This window comes from Vanacampus margaritifer, chromosome 9, assembly GCF_051991255.1.
Source record: "Vanacampus margaritifer isolate UIUO_Vmar chromosome 9, RoL_Vmar_1.0, whole genome shotgun sequence".
Classification (NCBI taxonomy): Eukaryota; Metazoa; Chordata; class Actinopteri; order Syngnathiformes; family Syngnathidae; genus Vanacampus; species Vanacampus margaritifer.
This window is the reverse complement of record NC_135440.1, coordinates 20,227,893-20,246,842: the sequence shown is the minus strand read 5'-3', so window position 1 is coordinate 20,246,842 and position 18,950 is coordinate 20,227,893. Positions and strand designations below refer to the sequence as shown.

The following is an 18,950-nucleotide window of genomic DNA, read 5'->3' as shown; positions in this document are numbered from 1 at the left end:
CTAATAATAACGTCCTGTATTTCTATTTCCTCTCCCAAAAAATCTTGCTTTGAAATTTGACCAAATGAGTTTCTTGTGCCATTTTACATCCAAACTATCACTACTGAAGTCCAAAAATGGCCGCTTAAAGACCCTCCTCGGTAAGATGTGTACGCAGGGCACACATTGTGTAATGATTTGAGACAAAAATATGATGACGATGATGATGATGATGATGATGTGCTAAGAGGGAAAGGAGGAAGCGGCCGAGACTGAGAGCGAGCGTGGACACAAGCACCATCATGAGCACTTTTATCGGCCTTAATATCTCCCCGAGCGCACGCGCGCACACGCGTACGGCGAGGCCGTAGTTAAATTGAAATATTTGCCGGCGTGTGTCACAAGCATGCAGCATGGTAATTATGACAGATCTGATTAGGTGGTTCCGAGTCGGGCGGCTCCGGGCTGCAGGTGCGACCTTGTGCATTCCTGCGTGTGTACATAAAATTAATTACAAGCATGGGGTGAGGGAGGGGGGAGGAGGGGGGTTGCAAGGCTGAGGGAGCGCGCCCGGGCGGGGCGGGGGCGGCCTCTCCCACGGGGGGCACCCTAATGGAATATTTTCCCCGAGTCTAATAATACAGTTGGTATTGACTTGAGGTAATTAGGGGGATCATTAAAGCGCTTTTCCCGGCGTATTTGCCTGCCTGATCAGATTAGCGGGAATGGGCTTCAGAACAAGCCCTGTGTGGTCTGTCAGGAGGAGAGCGAGCAAGGCGAGGCGAGGCGAGCAGGACGAGGACCGGCTAGCAATGCTAAAACGGTGGCGGGCGGTGCGTTTGGAACCCGGGCCTTCAGCGGGGACTTAATCAGCCACCACACTAGCATGTGGCAATTATAAAATGCATCTATTGGCGGAAGTCGCTTAAGACATGTTTTGTAACAAGTTTTGCTCTGGCCAACCAATCAGAGGGCAGTGAAATGCTGACATCATCAAGGGAGCTGTGAGGGTGAATTTGAAATCTGATTGAGTTTCATCGCTAATATATATACTGTATACATACATGGGTCAGCACTAATAATTACTACTTAGCATGGCAACACAATGGCTGAAATTTGATTGGTCTTTTTAAAAAAAAATAATAATAATCTCTACTGCTGTACATCACTGTGCATAACATTCAATGAAGTCGCAACCACTATGTGAGCACACACTTAATATGGACTACTTTTGCAAGTTTTGTCCAAAAAGGCACAGGTGAAGGAGTGCTAAATTCACAGTTACTACGGACTAAGAGTCATTATTCTAGTTCTAGTCAGCACTCTAGTAGCAGCAAGTAAATTGAGTTTGTTCTTGTAAAGTGACCACAAAAGCTTGGTAATACATAATACACATAAGCGAGAAAATGTGATGACGACAACTAGGCTAGTGATGGTCTCTTCTCATAGTTCTAGTCAGCACTCGAGTATCAGCATTCTGGACCATTTGCTAATCTGCTGCGGGGGAATTTCTTTTTTTCTGCTAACGTTAATAGCAAATTTAAAAGATAAACGTTTTGTTTGTTTGGTTTTCAAAATGAAAACCCCTTAATTGTAGCCCCCTAGTCCACCACTAATCTACTGAAGCTAGTGTGTGAGAACTAGTTTTAGCCAGTACTCGGGTAACAGCATTCTGGACCATTTGCTAATCTGCTGCTGCGGAATTTCTTTTTTTCTGCTAACATGAATTGCAAATTTAAAATATAAACGTTATGTTTGCAAAGGTTGGTTTTCAAAATAAAACACCCTTAATTGTAATTCTAGTCCACCACTAATCTACTGAAGCTAGTGTGCGAGAACTAGTTTTAGCCGGCACTCGGGTAACAGCATTCTGAACCATCTGCTTATCTGCTAAGTGAATCGTTTGGATGATGTACACTAATTTTGATACCGAATTTGGGAGACAACTAAAACTAACCAAATAACCATGAACTCTCTTCTCCCGTTTCTAGCCGCACTCGGGTAACCACATTCTGGAACAGCTTTTCATCTGTTCAGGTTTTTTTTGTTTTTTTTTAACATGCTCACCATTTCAAATTAAACAGATCCGATCACTTATAGACAACTAGGAAAACTCCTCCCCTAGCCAGCACTCGAGTAGCATTCTGGACCAGCTGCTCATTTGCGAGATGGACTTTTTATTTTTCAGCAAAGTTACATCCTTAGATTAATTTGAGGGCAAACGCTCTCAAAATGGAACACCCTTTAATTATGATGATGCATTTACAGTCTAGTCCACAACTGAGGCCATTAAAAAGGAGATATTAGTTCTTTCCACCTTTGTAAATAAATGTGTTTCCATGTAGACTATTTCCCGCCTGAGTGTAGTGCGTCAAGCCGAACAGGAAGTCCTCCCAGCTAGGGGTCCGCGTCGGAGGAGGTAGGTAGGCGAGGGGTGACGCGCCAAAGCCGACAGATGGGGTGAGAGGTGGCGTAAACGAGATGACAGGGGAGTCACAAAGTGCTGCGAGCGTGCTCAGTGACACGGGAGGAGGAGGAGGAGAAAGATGAGGAAGAGGAAGATGAGAAGGAAAAAAAACAAGCTGGTGGGAATTCCACCGTCCATTAAACAATTTAAAGAGAGGCTCATTTTCAGAGGGAAGGGGAGGATGCCGCCGTTCGCCAGATAATTCATTCCCTAAATTAATTATTCAGACAGCTGCCTCTCTAGTTCCGCAATAAGAGACAATTTGGTTCCCATGGCAACCTAATAAGCAAGCGGCAGATAAATAAATACATAAATAAATTAATAAACAGACGCTGCCTCTTTTTGAACCCCTCAAGGGCTGGCAGCTCTCATCTGCCTCATTTTTCTTGCAGGGGATTGTGGGCTTGCAAACAACACCAACAAGGTAGAGCAACTCCCGACACCAAGATCGGCTCCATTTTTTTTCATCATAGGACATTAAAAAAAAAAAAAGAAGTAATTATTAATGCAGGGGACACAAAGTAAGGAAGCAGTATAGATTGTACAAGAGAAAAAACATGATCTCATTCAAAACGACCGTATTTACCGTCCTCGTCCGCCATTAAGGCCACGAGGGTCCTTGCAGATGAGGGGGAAAAAATGAGTTCAAGTACGGGAGAACTCTGATCTCATCTGCTAGTTCTAGTCAGCACTTGAATAGACACATTCGGGGCCAGCTGCTCATCCACTACAGTATGTGGAGGTTTTTTGTTTTGATGACCTGTTAACGCAAAAGAGAGAGAGAGAAGCATTTTCCTTACATAAATTGGCATACGCAAGTCCTTGCTTGTTGTTTTAACTTTTAAGTAATTAGAAATAAAGTATATTAGTAATTGATTATGCCAACTGTGAAAAAGTACTTAAGAGTTCCAGTCCACGACCCCGAAAAGTCATTGCATATGACAAAAATACTTCAAGTGCACAACTGATTTTTTTTAACTCTCTAATCTAACTCTAAACCTTTTCTAGTTCTAGTCAGCAATCGAGTAACAGCAGTAAAAGGAAGTCCTGGGTTCGTTTTCAAACTAAATCTACATTTAGTGTACTAGTTCATCGCAAAGGCCCTAACAAGCCATGACAAATGTAAAAAAAAAAAAAAAAAAAAAAAAAAACGTTTATGTACAGTATATAACTGTCTAGTTCTAGTCAGCACTCGGGTGGCATCAGTGGCAAAAAATGACATGCACACACTAATTGATGTCCAACATTTGTAGATTTGCCTTTAGGGTACTTGTTGACCACTAAAGCCATAAAAAGTGCTTGCAAATGACAAAAAAAAAAAGAGGAGTTTAAACAGTCCTTCCAAGCATGGATGCCACATATGCACACACACACACGCAGAAACTACAAATCACGTCGGTCTACTAAAGTGATTCCAGCCAATTAGTCATTTTCAAAACAAGATGGCAGCAGTTGCAGCTATGTCGTCACCCTCACCCCCCCACAACCCCCACCTCGACAGACCAATGGTGCCGCCCCGCCCGCACCCTTTCTTCCACTCCTGGGACTGCCGTGCCAGGCGAGTGCAGGGCGACAGATGGCATCCACCAACCCCCCTGCCCCCTATACTACTGCGCCACGGCGAGCACCCCCCCACCCCCTCCCTCCCGGCCACACACTCAACCCCGCCCCCACCCTTCCACTGCCTCCCTTGCCCACCCCCTCTGGTGGACCAGATCAGTGCCATTCTGTCTCATTAGAGCCTGGCTAATTAGCGTAGCCTCTTCTAGGGAGAATGAGCAAGGAAGGAGAGGCATGTGGGGCTTGGGTAAGCAGGGGGGAGGTGGTCCTGGTGGGGCGGGGCGGCGGTCTCTACTGGTCATTGACGAGTCGGAGGGCTTTGAGCCCGGGTTCCCAGGGTGCTTGTTTTATGACAGCAGGGACTCTGATTCCATCTGTTGTGAAATTCCTCTCAGGAAGTGTCGGGAATGTTGCGACATAAAAGTTGTGTCAAAGGAATGAAGCCCACTCGAACCCCACCTCCTCCCCCAAGACAACCTGTGTTGCCCCCAACCCAATATTAGCCTGCCAAGCTAGCGAGACTCTCTCATTCATGCCAATGACAACAAAGCGCAAGATCATAAGTGAAATGCAGCACTGATGCAAACAGCGGTCGGGGGCAATTATTTACTCAACTGCAGATGGGAGAGGCGTCTATTTTGGCAAGTCAAAGTGGAGTTTGAATTTTAATTTGGACTCTTTTGTCAAGGGGCAACTGTTTGAGGCAGTAGAGTAATACAAAGTACGGCTAAAATAAGCCTTGTCAAGATTTAAAAAGGGACGTTTTCAAACAGTATGCTTGACTTCTGTATAGTACTCAAAGGGGACTAAAATGACCATTTACCGATCACAATGGTACCTAAAAGGCGGACACAACAAACATTCTAGAGCTGGAATGATGTTAAATCTATTAGTCAAATTTGATTGCCACTCTCCATGCAATGTCCCGTTTGCAAACGTCGATCTTGGAGATGCACATTTCAGGGATGAGGATGAGAGTGGAGGATGGGCCCGACTGGCAGGAAGCCCAGACGGGGGGTCCTGGAAAATAATGGCTGGGGGGGTGTGGTGGCGAAGTGGCCTTGCCATTGAGCCTGGCACGGTTCTGTTACATCAATGTGTTCAGTTCTAGAAGATCCATGGTGCATGTCGGTGGTTCTGGTTCTAGTGGGCTAGTTTCATCCACCGAGAGAGAAAGTGAGGCAGCCGAGTGCTCCCTGGAGTAGAATAGCGATAAACACTAGTTTACTGATGCATGCAACTGTGTGCGTGCGTGCAATATATGTCGACGTGCAGGCCTCTCTTATTGTATTCCGTGTGTGTTTCGGGAAAAAGAGGGGGAGGGCGAGCGGCGGTGGGGATGTTGGATTTTTGCCATCCTGTTCCCTCTCAGGGCTCGTAACCATCGCGGGCCTCTGCCAGCCTTTAACTGCGCCGCCTTCACCCACACACACATTCAATGTGGCATTTCCACCACGCTTTAAAGACCAGTGAGTTCTTCACGTCACCTTCCAAGTCCTCCCAGCATTGATATACTGTCATAGTAAGTGTTAGCATCATGAGTCATGGGGATCAACTTCTGAATCTGAATACTCGCTTTTACGGTTGGACGAGTGCTACCCTGATAGAATGCTATATAAAAATGATAGGGCACGTATTTGTTGTGATGTGAAATGCAGAAATATGCCATTCTAGATCACCATAACAACAACCACGGTAACAGTTTGGCTGAAATGAAGGCTTGATAAATTGATTCATTTAGCCAGTGGAATTAATTCCCTAAAATTATACTTAAAAAGTAACCTGAAGTTACGTCACCTTAATTAGGTTTTGGGTCTCGTCAAGCGGAGCATGCTGCATTCAGACTCTAAACTTGAAACGTATTTAGCCAGTGGAGTTCTTAAAGTGAACATAAAAAGGTATCAAGATGATTTTGAATTCTCATTCTCAAATTGTGGCGTGGGCCCCCTTGAGGGGTCACGGTAAGATGCCAGGTGGGGCGGCGTGTCACTCCTAAGGGAACGTGCTTTTTGCCATACTAAAGTAAAGTGTCATTTGCACATCTACTACAGTAGGTGGCAGTGGCGCTTTCATTGTGTTCAAGTGTGCGCAGTGAGTATAAACAATGTTAATAAAGTTATTCAGCTGATTTATACTTTTTTTGTTGTCTTCAATATTAGGCTACATTTTTATGCAGAGGTGTACTTAAAACAATTTTATAGACAAATGATACTATTTATAGTCGCGGGTGAGAGTTTGGCACACAACATATTTTCATCTTCGTAGGGAGGGGCATAAAAGAAAATAATTGAGAAGTGCGTTAAGCTGTTTGCTGAATGTTTCCCCATCTAACAAGAACACTGCAGAAGAATGTTGCAACAATACCAGCACTAACAATAGCGTTCTAGTACAAATGGGGCGAATTTAAGTAACTGGAGTAGAAATGTGCTCGGCCTCGGTCCCGACATGAACTTTTTTTACTGTGACAAAACTATGCCAAGATTCCACCTGAGTTTGATTACTGCGTTCAGATCTGAGCAAATGGACCGTATCGATGGAAGCGGGGGGGGGAAAAAAAGCACATCAAACGGAGACCAAAGGGTGCCAAGCGAAGAGTTCAGAGGTGGTGACAGGAGGAAGAGCTGCGAGGCTGGCGCGGAAGTGGCAATGCCGGCTGGGTTGGCGAATGGGTGGGAAGGTTTGGAGGGTTGCGGGGTGGGTGGCGGGGGGGGGGGGGGGGGGCGTACCAGCTGCCCGGGGAGCGCCCATTACGAGATGGAGGCAGCGATAAGTGCTCTCCCAGGCCCCCTTTCGCAGGCATAATTAGCACACTTCTTATCTGCTCCTCAATTCACATTCACAGCCGCCCGCCATCAATGAAGCAGGCGGGAATCGGCGGCCAGACACAACCGCGTTCCCCCACAAAAATGCCTCGCACACCCCTTTCTCCCCCTCGTTTTTCCCCACCAACCTTCCATGCAGTCTTTGAACCCTTTTGACAAAAAAAAAAAAAAAACAGTGGTTTGTGCATCAAACTGCAATTTGGTCAAACAAAGCTATCTGCGTATGTAATCATGCTAATCAGCAGGAAAAAAATAAAGTCTTTGCAGATATTTCGGGATGATTCCCCACCCCCGGTGATCTATTCCCCCCTCCTCCTCATCATCATTTTTCATCAAGTACAATTGTGGAACTCTTCCAGACTCTCTGAAAATCTTTAATAATAACTCATTATTGCGGCTTTTTTTTTTGTGGGGGGGGGGGGGGCAAACGCTTTGTTAAACAGTGAGTGAGGGGGTAGCGGTCGCACGTCTTTGCCAGTTTTTAACGACTGTGTGAGGGCATTCATCTGTGTGGGAAGAATAATATCAACAATTTCAAATCCAAAGCCTTCAATTAGAGGCTCCCCGTGTGTATTTTGTAAGATGATACCTATGTGTGTACCTGGCTTTTAGAGGCGGCCACTTTGGCAAAGAGCGCCTGGGAGACTTTGGCCCGCTTCATCTCCTGCTGGATTTCGTCGTAGATGTTGGAGTTGATGTTGAGGATGCAGCTCTCCGTTTTGCCGTTCCACTCGCTGGGCAGAGGGGATGGCTTTACCTGCTCCCAAAGGGAGAGATTTTCAAACTCCTGAGCATTTCATTTGCTTCTGGGAGTGTTAGTTTATGAATACAGTGGTGCCTTGAGATACTAATTTAATGCTTTATGCATTGCAAATCATATTTCTCAATTGAAATGAATGGAAATGCCATTAATCTGTTCCAGTCTCCCGGAAAAAAACAAAACAAAAATCTTTCTAATGTATTTTGTATGACCTTAGTGGTCAAGCAAAAGATCACTCACAAGTCAACACACAAAGAAGAATAGTTTCACGACTTTAAGTGACTCAGTAAACTACACTGTAATGTCTTTAAAAAATATATATATATATACAGTATAAACCTTCAATATATGTCTGCGAATATATTTACCTTCAACGCTGTAGCGCAGTTGTAATAACCTCGGGGAATCGAGTGGTAATTATTTCTCGTCCATTACAAAGCCGTTCAAATTTTCCAACATCTTCATTGTCTACAAACATATTTCTGAACAATATGCCACTGTCGACTGGTTACACTGGTTTGAAGTCCTCCCGCGCCGTCGTCAATCGCGCCATTTATTTCATAACTCCCACGAATCTGCGTAAGCCATAAATACTCAAATAAAATTCTAGGACATGCTACGAGGCCCACGTCACCAGCTCGTGTATATTCTGATGAATTGGTAAAAAACAAAACAAAATGACTTATCTGCGCTAGAGCGCTCCCGGCTTTAACGGTAGAAACGCGTACGCGCGCTCTCGGCCTTAATGGGTTAAAAAAGGGTTATCGATGTTATTTGTAAGCCCGTCAATGACATTTTCCATTCTATATTAGCAATGCTTATAATGCTAATTTAGCATTATGCTAGTGGAAGTTCAGTTACACAACATGTAATTCTCTTTGTTTTATGTTTAGTTTGACAGCCAACTTTAACTACCGGCGGTAACTTCAACTGAGAGTAAAATAATTGCTTTATAATGTGCCAAACTGATAATTGCTGTGAAGTGATTTGAGTTCACTCACACAGTGACACCATACATATCAATTTATTTTTCCTCACAAGTCACAGCAAAAAACAAACAAAACAAACTTTAAAAACAAACAAAAAAGTCTAAAGGCAGCTCATATCTATAAAAAAAACAAAAAAAACAAGTACGCTGGGGTAATTGCATGTCAAGACACCACTTCTTTATTATAAATATTGTGACTATATTGTACTCACAGGAGAAAGGCCCACGGGAATGCGAGGGTTCCAATCCTCGGGCCGCACGCTGTTACAGTCTTCTCTCCGCGGCTGCACAAAAGACAACAACACTGCCATTTATTTAAAATACACCACGATGTGTGCGCGCACACAACACACACACACATTAAAATAAAAAATAAAAACACTTTGATATGTTGTACTCTGTGATTTTTGTTCTGGCGTGGCGGCAGAAGGATTAAAAAACAAAATCAAATCATCTTCATTCAAGGCGTGTTGCTTCTTGACGAGATTCCTTTGACGAGGCAACAAGTAGCCTGATAAAAGCGGAGAAACTATTAGCATATGAATCATCCTCTGGTACCAGTGAAAAGTCTCAACGTCTGCGTCTGATTTGACTGGTAGGCTAGTATTACTCTTAGGGTGGTGTAGTGTAAAGATGAACGTTTGTGTTGAGGTGGAGTTGGGGTTTGGGTAGGATAAGGGATTAGGGTCATGTATAGGGTTTGTGTTAGAGGGTAGCGGTTAAAAAATAGGAGTCGGGATTAGGATTAGGGAACGTTAGATTTTGTGTAGTGCTAGGCCAAATCCAATTGAAGGTAAACACCTGAATTTGGGAAACTTTGGAACTTTACAAACAAATTAGGGTCTTCAATCCATGCCCGCACACCTGGCAATTTTCACGTACCGTACAAACTAAGGAAAAAAATGGCTGTTTTCTTGTGTTCTTACCAGCAAATATTTTGAAGCGCCAAATAGTGTATAGTACTTTTTTGTTGTTTTTTAATTGAATCAACACGACGCGATTGCCAAGGAATCTTTTGGGCTAGAGTTCAGTTCTTAAACCCTACAAATGTGTGAGGGGGAAAAAAAACCACACCTTTTGAACAATGTGGTAGTTCGGGTCAGGGGACCCGGGGTTAGGGCAAAGGTTACAGTGATACAGGAACTCGCCATTCTTAGCTAAGTGTTATCGGGGTGGCACTGGCTAGCCATCATACTGCACGAGCGTCACCACATACCTCCGCATGTGTTTTTTACAAGCCTATAAAAACCTTCCTCTGTCTCGGCCTCAATTGCCACCCTGCATGATTTATGTGCGCATATTCACGCTGCATCGCGCCATATATGAGAGGTTGGCAGATGGCCAGGAGTGAGTGTGCGTGTGTGCGTGTGTGTGTGTACGTGGCTTTGCGAGAATCGCCTCATGTAGGTCTACATGAGAGATGTCAGCAGGTTTTAAATCACGCGGCTAAATGATATCAGCCCGCAGATACGCCACTGATGTTGTTGATTTGAGAATAAGGCCGCAAATTAAAAAGGCGGATTACTTTTTATGGCATCACGCCGCCGGTTTGACAGCTTGCAAAACAATTTCTCGTAATAATGGTAAAAAGAATACCGCAATAAAAAGATGGGATACGGTGAGTTGTGTTTTATTGCTAACCACGCTAACTAGCAAGTCAACATTTGCATTGCAGCTTCTGACTGGATTACACAAGAATCATGGCACCTCCATTTTATTTAGACCAACGTATCCCGATTGTGCCTCAATTGTCCAGAAATTTCACCAAAGATTACAAATATCTGACCTAAATAAAAAAAAAATTAAAATTTTAAAAAAGAGAGCAATGATGATGACATGTCAAATCGGTAAAATTACCGAATGAATAATACTGAGCTCTCCAGAATTTAAAAATAAAAAATAAAAAAATACATATATAAATAAAAATATCTGACCTGTCTTTTCAACACTCTTTTGTGTTGGGTCACTGGTGGCAGTAGTAAGGTGGAGCTCGACATGCTGATGTCCACCGATTGGTCGAAAGAGACTGTTGATTTAGGTAACACGTTTTTGGTGTCTCTGTATCAATATTTATAAATAAGTGAGCTTTTTTTTTTACCCCCAAGACATTAGGGGAGTATTAGTGTTACGGTAGTAAAGGGGTTAAGTTAGGGTCAGGTTAGGCTAGTGTAAGTTTTAGAGTAATGCTAGTGTTAGGGTAGCGTTAGGCCAATGAAAAATTCGGGTGAGGGTTTATGTAGCAGATTAATTAGTGTAGAATTGGTGTGAGGGGAATGTATGGCTGGTGTTAGAGTCATTTGGGGATAGAGTTAGAGTCAGGCCAAAGTCAAGTTTGTGTAAAGTTGTGCTTAGGTTCCAAATATCGCAATTGTACTACAAGAGTAAAAAGGGAAGAAAGCAACAAGGATTCTCAACAAACAGCCTTCTTTGACTTGGGTGTTCTCTCCCGTTGACCGAACTGACACTAAAACACAGTTAGCCTGAATGTGAAGATGAGCTTTCAAGCTGCAAAGTGGTCGTCCCGCTGGAGTGCATCTCCACTACTTCACAATCACACTTTTGACTTTCTGTGACGGTGCGCAGCCATTTAAAAAGAGGGGCGGGCGGGGGTAGCGTTTGTAGGCGGGCGGCTATGCGAAAAACAAGACAGAGGAAGTCATTGTGGGCTGTTCTCAGCGGCAGGATGCTGCTGACAAATGCACTTCTCGCACGTAGTGTTCCTTTAAACACGGATCACTGACTCGAGTTGTGTAGTTGTACATTTGGTCTTAATTCCCTGAATGTGAATCAGCTAACTGGAAGAAAAAAAAAAGCCAAAACACATGCATTGTTTCCTTTGCAAGGGATTTAAAAGTCATGGCATGCATTATGTTAAACAATGTTGGGTAAAGGCTGGTAAAATTCATACCTGACGGATAATTTTCTATTTTGTCTGTAACTGATCTACAGATATGTGAATAGAGGGTAAGTTGCAGATTTAAGCGGACATTTTTAGGGTTATTTTGACCAATTACGGAGGTCCCACAAAGGCAAATTTATCCTCGAGATTTTATGTAATTGCCACCAAAATTTGAAAATATATAGATACTAAACAGATGGACCACGCTACACTGATTTGCCATAAAAAAAAAATAATAATCAAAAGATCCATTTTCACTTAGCAGCATGACATTTGTTATTTGCATGTCTATCACAAATAGACCAACAAGTGTCAGGTCTCTATGTTGAGAAAGACATAGGAAACCTGCCATTAGGTATGAAGCAAACATTTTATGGTTTGATGACGCTTTGTAGCTCCTCCTGTAATTTCTTTTAAATCAGCCCCCAAAAAAAAAAATGAAATTTGGTAGACATGTTTATCAAAAGGAGACCAAAAAAAGCCCCAAGAAACCATGTCAGGACAGTCCCAGGAAGTCCGCCATTTTAGCCTGAAGCAAACATTTTAGGGTCATTTTGCAACTTTCCAGAAGTACGTCAAAGACAAATGTGTCGATTAAAAAAAAATTCTAAATTTCAACCATTTAAACTCCTGAAACCAGCTTCACTTAGCAACATGAAATTTGGTAGGCATGTCTATCATGAGTAGACAAAGAAAACAGACTGAAGAAGCCATATCAGAAAACACACAGGAGATCTGTCACTTTGGTTTGAAGCGGACATTTTGGGTTATTTTGACCCTTGAAAGACTAACTTATCAGATAGATTTAGTTTTGGCAAATTTGAAGCCAGTATATGACAAAGATGAACGACGCCAAACTGTAAAGAAGTTTAATTTGATTTAAAGCAGTCAATTTAGGGTAAATACCAGGTAGCCTTCAAATACAAACTCATACTAAAGACTGCCCAATTTTGGAAGATGCTAAATTAGGAATGTGTTCTTCAAGTGTTCAAAGTGGCCGTTTTAGGGTCATGTTTACAACTTCGATGTATCGACAACTGATAATAAGTTAGCTAACGCATAGTAATTGACTGCCCGCACCTGAACAGGCCGGCTGGGGGGTGTGCTGATGAGTGGGGCGGCGCCCATGGCGGACGCGGCTGTCAGGCTGCGCTCCCTCTCCTCCTGGTAGATGCGATCGCGCTCAGCCTCGGGCAGCTGCAGGAAGTTCTGCATGGCGCGCAGGTTGACCAGCAGTGACTGCGAGGCTGTTTTTGGGTCCTCTTCTTTGCGCAGGATCTCAGACAATAAGCCCTGCGGGACACCCAGACAAGCAGAGTTAAAGAAAAACTTGTCACAAAAAGTACTGGCTGTGTGTCTTATATATGGGGTGGGGGCGATCTACTATAGTCTTCATAAGTGGCCAGAGGTTGAAAAGTGGTCAAGTTGGCAAGACGGACGACAACTATAGTAACTTGAAAGGAAGTGTGGTAATTTCTAGCAAGTACTGGCTGCGTCCTACTCGAGACAATAATCTACTGTTGTCTTCATATTCCAGAGGAAAAAAATGGTTAGGGTGCTAAAAAGAGGCTTACAGCAACATTAAAGGAGCTGAAAGTACTGTCTGTGTCGTGCATGTGACAGTAATCCACCTTAGCCTTCTTATGCCAGGGGAGACACTGGTCAGGTTGGCAAAATGGAAGTGGCCTAAAGTAAAATGTTCTGGCAAGTGCTGGCAGTGTCCAACATGTGGTAACAATCGACCATATTCTTCGTGTACCAGGGAAGAAAATTGGTCAGGGTGGCAAGACGGAACAGGCCAACCGTTGCTGGAGCGTAAAGGCTACTTGTGAAAACAATCTATTGTAGTTTTCATATGACTTTGAAGAAAACTGGTCAGGGTGGCAGATGGTGAGTTTCATGGTAAAATAATCTACCATAGTCTTCAAAAAGACAATTTAATGATCTTTCCTTTCAAAAAGACAATTTAATGATCTTTCCTGGAACACAAACCAGTGTGAAACTGGTTTCAAAGCCTTGCTGGCAATCGCGGACATATTCTTAGAAGTGTGACACAGCTGGCAATCAGCATGTCCTCTTGTTTACTCATCAATAGCGTTCCGTGTAGCCTGATTGGCCCTTCTTAGGCATCTCTCAGTCGCACGCTGCGCAATTTTCTAACCGTCAATAGGTGTGATTTACTATGAAAACAAGGTGACGTAGGCAATATGTGCTGATTTGTAGCTCCTTATTAGTTTATTTGTCAAACGTTCTGTCATGTTGGGGTTAAAGCAGAAACTTTTTTTGGTCATTATTAAATGTCCACTAAAGATGCACAAGTAGACTCTTAATTAGAGAATCATACACTAGACCGTTGTTATTTTCCTTAGCCCAAACAAATCGCAATTTTGAGGGTTTCTCCATACAAAAGAAACTAACTAAGAAACCAAATCCAGCCCCTGAAGCCAGTTGTATTTGGCAACGTGAAATTTGGTAAGCATGTCTAAGTAGACCCCCCCAAAAAAGTCTCAAGAAGCTATTGCACAAAGTTCACCATTTTGGTTTCAAGTGGCCATTTTAGGCTCGACTTGACTGGGTAGCACCGAGCAACATGCAATTTGGTAGGCATGTCTAATGTGACTACAACCACGCAAAGAAGCCTCAATAATCCATGCCTGAAAAGAGACAGTTTTGGTTACATTATTGTTATTTTTTTGCCATTTTCAGGTTACCCTTCAAAGGCACACGATAGATTTGGTTAAATTGCTACCAAATTGCAACTGCGTATATGACACGGATGAGGGACTTTTTATGTCATTGTGGGTCTGGCAGCAAAGTTTGACGAGTCACCATAAAAATTGAAACTAATAATTCAACAAAGACAGAGCCTGTTTCACTTATGGCTTTCTCATACTCAATAAGTCAACAAATCAAGTGGCCATTTTATGGTCAACATTTGGCCATTTCCAGCAAGGGGAAGTCGTCTAGGAGATTGTGTCTGATTGGTACCAAATTTCAAGCACGTACACTAGACAGATGTCTGACACCAAATTGTCTTGAGTTTTTTTCATTGCGTCTGGGCGGGGCAGGGCAGTTTGACTAACCATAAATCACATCCTCAGCTCCTCCCAGAGCTTCCCCAACAAAACATCCACCTGTACCTCAGCAGCCGCTTTTATTAAATTTAAAAAAAAAAAAGAAATAAAAAGAGTTAATAAATAATCCTCCAAAGACAAACTCTCAGACGGCATTCCTCTATCATAACAGATTGTTGTTTGTGTGGGAGACAGTACATATTGTACTGGGGGGGGGGGGGGCGTGGGGGGAGAAGTGCTTAACTAATAGATTCTTAACACGTTATGTTTTACTTTCATAGCGGAGTCATAATAGAGTTGTTCATCTTCACAAGGCAAACATGTTAGTGATGAGTATTAGGCTACATGTACATGTGAACAACCAAGAAAAATGTGTGTATAAAGAATGACCTGCAAAGACGTCTGAATGTGCTGTAATGGGAAAGCCCATCCAAAGGTCCTCATTTTACAAAAATAATAAATGAATATTCATTTAAAAAAAAAAATCCTATTTTATGAAAAAAAAAGATGGAAAATTCCTATTGCAAAATTATGGGTTTTTATCTTAATTAAATCCGACTTTATTCATATTTGAGATTCCTGAAAAAATATATACAATTTCTGATCTCTTTTTCCAAAAGAATGTTTCATCTGAACAAAAACGCAAATTTTTAACGGTAAATGACATAACTTCTCATAAGATTACAAACTTTACATCTAATAATGTGACATTTCCCACCAAAACATATTATTTACCCCCCCCCCCCCCCAAAAAAAAAATACTTTTACTTACTAGAAGTCTTGAAAAAAATAAAAAAAAAGCAAGTGCCACCTCACCTGAGTTCTATTGAAGGCCACTCGGGCGAAGACGGCCTGCGATATCCCTGCACGCTTTAGCTCGTCGCGGACCCACTGGTAGATCTCGGAGGACACCTCTGTGTTGGATCCCACCTGGGGTTCCAGGGGCTTGCCGTGCGAGCTGCGGTTGACGGGCGGGTGGTTAAGGTACTGTTGCGACAGCGACTGCTGCGCCAACAGACGGTTGACAGCGTACTGCTGGTTGAGGATCTGGGCCATCACCAGCTGCTGGTTAACCAGCTGGGGGCTGATGGGCGTGGACACTAGGCCCGGGTGGTGCAGGCCAGGGGGCATCTGCCGCCCGCCTGCTTGGCCCCCACCGTGCTGCTGGGGCGGCGGCGGGGCGTGGGACAGCGGGGGCACCGGGGACGAGGGCGTCTGCTCCGCTGTGCTGCCCGGGATGGGCTGCTGCTGGGAAAATCCCAAATGGTTGTGGTTGTGGTTGTGGTTGGAGCCGGGCGGAGACAGGTCGGACAGGCCGTCCATCTCGGCTGGAGAAAAGACGATAGGAAGAGGATAGAAAACATGGACATGACGTGAAATTCAAAATAGTGAATATACTAAACAAATGGTTCAGAAACTGGGAATGACATTTGGGGAGACATTGGTTCATTCTCCAATCACTACATTTGGATTTTTTTTTAACAAGGCTGCAGCTCCAACTGTTTAGCATCTCTGATTGGTGGTGTCCATTCTGTTTGGTTTAACTAAAGTAGTTAGTCCGAAAAACTCGTTTGAAATCTTAATGCCTGTCTTAATCGCTAAATTTGAAACACTTGTCTGCAACTTTGACTTTAATTTAAAACCCTAATAATTTAAGACTTCACCCCTAGTCTAAAACATGTTGAAATGCTAACCTTAGTCTGAAATCCTACTTTGAAAACCTGGAATTCCTAGTTTAACATCATAACCCTAATTTGAATCCCTATCTTGAAAAATGTATCTGAAAATTGTATTTTGAAGTAACTAAGAACCATTGAACTCAGACCATTGTCTGAAACCCTAACCAGAGTTTGAAACCTTTATCATAGTCTGGAAACACAAATTTTAAACCATAACTCAAGATTAATCAATCCTTATTTAAAACTCTAGTCTGAAATCTTAGTTTGAAAACACAAACCTGAGTGTGAAATACCTCATTTTAAAACCCTATCTTTGGTTCTAAGGCCACGATGTCATTAATACTGACAAATTTGTTGCAGATGATAAACGTTTGCGTGTTCGTGTTTGGATGTGAATGTGGCCTTTTCACAGAAGTGTGGGGGCCGCATTCATAAGTGAACACCTCCACACTCCGCATTCATACATTCTGATGAAAACAACGCTACGACGTACAGTATGTTTTAAGCAGATGATGAAGATTAAAAACGCGTGGACCTTTTCCAAAAATACCCACAATCGTCGCGCCCGTTTCTCAACTGTCAGCGAGCACAAAGCGAGCGGCCGAGATGAGTCTATTGAGCGTTTGTCAAAAACAAATGACGACGGAGAGGGGGTGAAGGGGGTTAGTGGGAGGAACAACAACAAAAATCATCCTGGTAATAATCACGTCTTCTTTCCCCGTAATCCCTGCCATTCCCGGGTCTCTGATGGTATGACTTGTATGTGAATGTGTGCGTGTTAGTGCCGGAGGGCATTGCCATGCAAATTGAATAGAGAAAAGGAGCATGCAGTCCCCGAAAGGAGGAGGAGGAGGTCCTCTTGTGGAATGGTGCCACAAAAGAGCCCTGGATTAAAGGCACAATGGGAACGTGATGTGGGCCGCGGGGGTGAAGAAGTGAATGAAGAAGGGGTGAGGTTAGATGAGAAATGAGTTGGGATGAAAGAATTTAGTTAACCTGATTTTATAATCAATACTGCTGCAAAGTTTGCTTGTTTTTTAGAAAAAAAAAGTCCTATTTTATAAATAAAAATGAGGAAAATGTCCTCAAATTTAAACTTTAAAAGCCTTTTTCACACTGCACTTAGCAGAGTGCATCACGCTGTCACAGAACCACATTCATTGAGTATACGACGCGAGCGTGCGACAGCATTCCGTATTGCGTCGCAGTGAGACGTGCAAGGTAGGATTTAACTTGGAAATGCTGTTGTGATGACATCAGACGCCGCATCCAATAAGAAAGGGGTTGGCGGAGTGATTTCCGACTGCTAACCGCAATATACCAACCAGCGGAAAAAGCCATCATCTACTTCTTGATAGGCCGTTAAGCAACAACTTCCAAACATAGGAAAATTTGAACAAGAGCGCCAAGGTGAACACCAAGAAAACTAAGCGCAGAGTGAAAAGGCTTTAACAATGTCAAATACATTTTTACTGTGAATAAATATGACAACGATTAAAATAACACATCTGATATCGAAAGAAAAAATTATCCTAAGATTGTGTTTTTCTCAACAAAAGGCCTTTTTTTTTATGTCAAAGATTAATTAATTACTGGTACCTAATCTGTTTCTTTATGTAGCAGTTTTTCTATGGAAAATAAACTTCTTCAAATGATTTTTCAATTGTTTTAAGTTCACATGTACATCTTTATTTCGACCATTTGATTTGAAATGAAAACTGACATTCTTGTATTCATTTAAAATGCCATTAATTGAGTCCATTAATTACTAACGTTGTAATTGATTAGGTTATATATTTTCTTACATAATCAAGTCCCCAGCACTAATTTAAACACACCGACATCCTTCATCCCGTGAAGTGTGTGAAGTGTACGTGCATGTATGCGCGCGTCTGCGCCCAAAACATACCTAGTGCATTAGCACGGGGGCTCTCCCGGAGGACGCATGTTCCCAAGTAGCCCTCCAGCTGGGAAGGTTGGCGGATGCCTACAAAAGGGTGGTGAGAGGGGCACACACAAACACACGCATGCACACACACACACACAAACACATACAGAGTGGCGTGAGACGGCAGGCAAATCAGTTATAACAGCAAACTATTTCCGTCTCTAGGAACATTGGTGAGATTTTGGGCTGAGACGACGTGACGTCAGAACCATAGTAGCGATTCTGCTGGCTAATACATTTGAGTAAGCCAGGTTTGTTAAAAATTGTATTAGTAGGAACTGCAATTGTGTCAGGCTGTCAGCATTAAATTGTGCATAGTCATTTGCACCTATTAAACTAAACCTACTTGCTTAGCGGCTAGCTGCTATCACTAATGCTGGGAACATTGTTAGTATAATTAATTACTTTTTTTAAGTGTCCTTAATTAGCGTGATTGAGCATGATTTATTTTGATGTTGGCAGTTGTGTTGACAGTTTGTGACGTCAATTTGAACTTAAACTGGGCTACCAGTCAGCAAGACGTCAAGTCAGCCGCCACGCACTGCCATGAACAATTTAAAAATAAAAGCGTACCGTGGCGCTGATGTCCATGGCGTGTATTACTGTATTTGGGAAGATTTTATTTCGAAGTTGGCCTTCCACCAACGTGGTGTGTTACTGCCATGCATAGCATTGTTATTGCTGGCTTGAGAATTACTCAAGGCTGCTAACTGTGTGAATTATTGCGCAATGCTATACTATGCTATCTATGCTGTGAATGAGCGTTCTTAAAAG

At 42.8% G+C, this 18,950-nt stretch overlaps 1 protein-coding gene across 7 annotated transcripts in view; it reads right to left on the bottom strand.

The window, feature by feature from the left end:
* The window catches only part of satb1b (SATB homeobox 1b), a 79,403-nt gene that overhangs the window by 13,998 nt on the left and 46,455 nt on the right, over window positions 1-18,950 (bottom strand). For 3 of the 7 annotated variants that reach the window (XM_077575226.1, XM_077575228.1, XM_077575225.1), the window contains exons 7-11: window positions 18,138-18,215; window positions 15,366-15,877; window positions 12,556-12,768; window positions 8,789-8,860; window positions 7,430-7,588 (exon numbers count right to left, since the gene is read on the bottom strand). In XM_077575226.1, the coding sequence (XP_077431352.1) occupies window positions 7,430-7,588; window positions 8,789-8,860; window positions 12,556-12,768; window positions 15,366-15,877; window positions 18,138-18,215 (1,034 nt within the window). The remainder of the gene's footprint in view (window positions 1-7,429; window positions 7,589-8,788; window positions 8,861-12,555; window positions 12,769-15,365; window positions 15,878-18,137; window positions 18,216-18,950) is intronic. The other 4 variants (XM_077575229.1, XM_077575227.1, XM_077575230.1 and 1 more) reach the window with 3 other exon arrangements.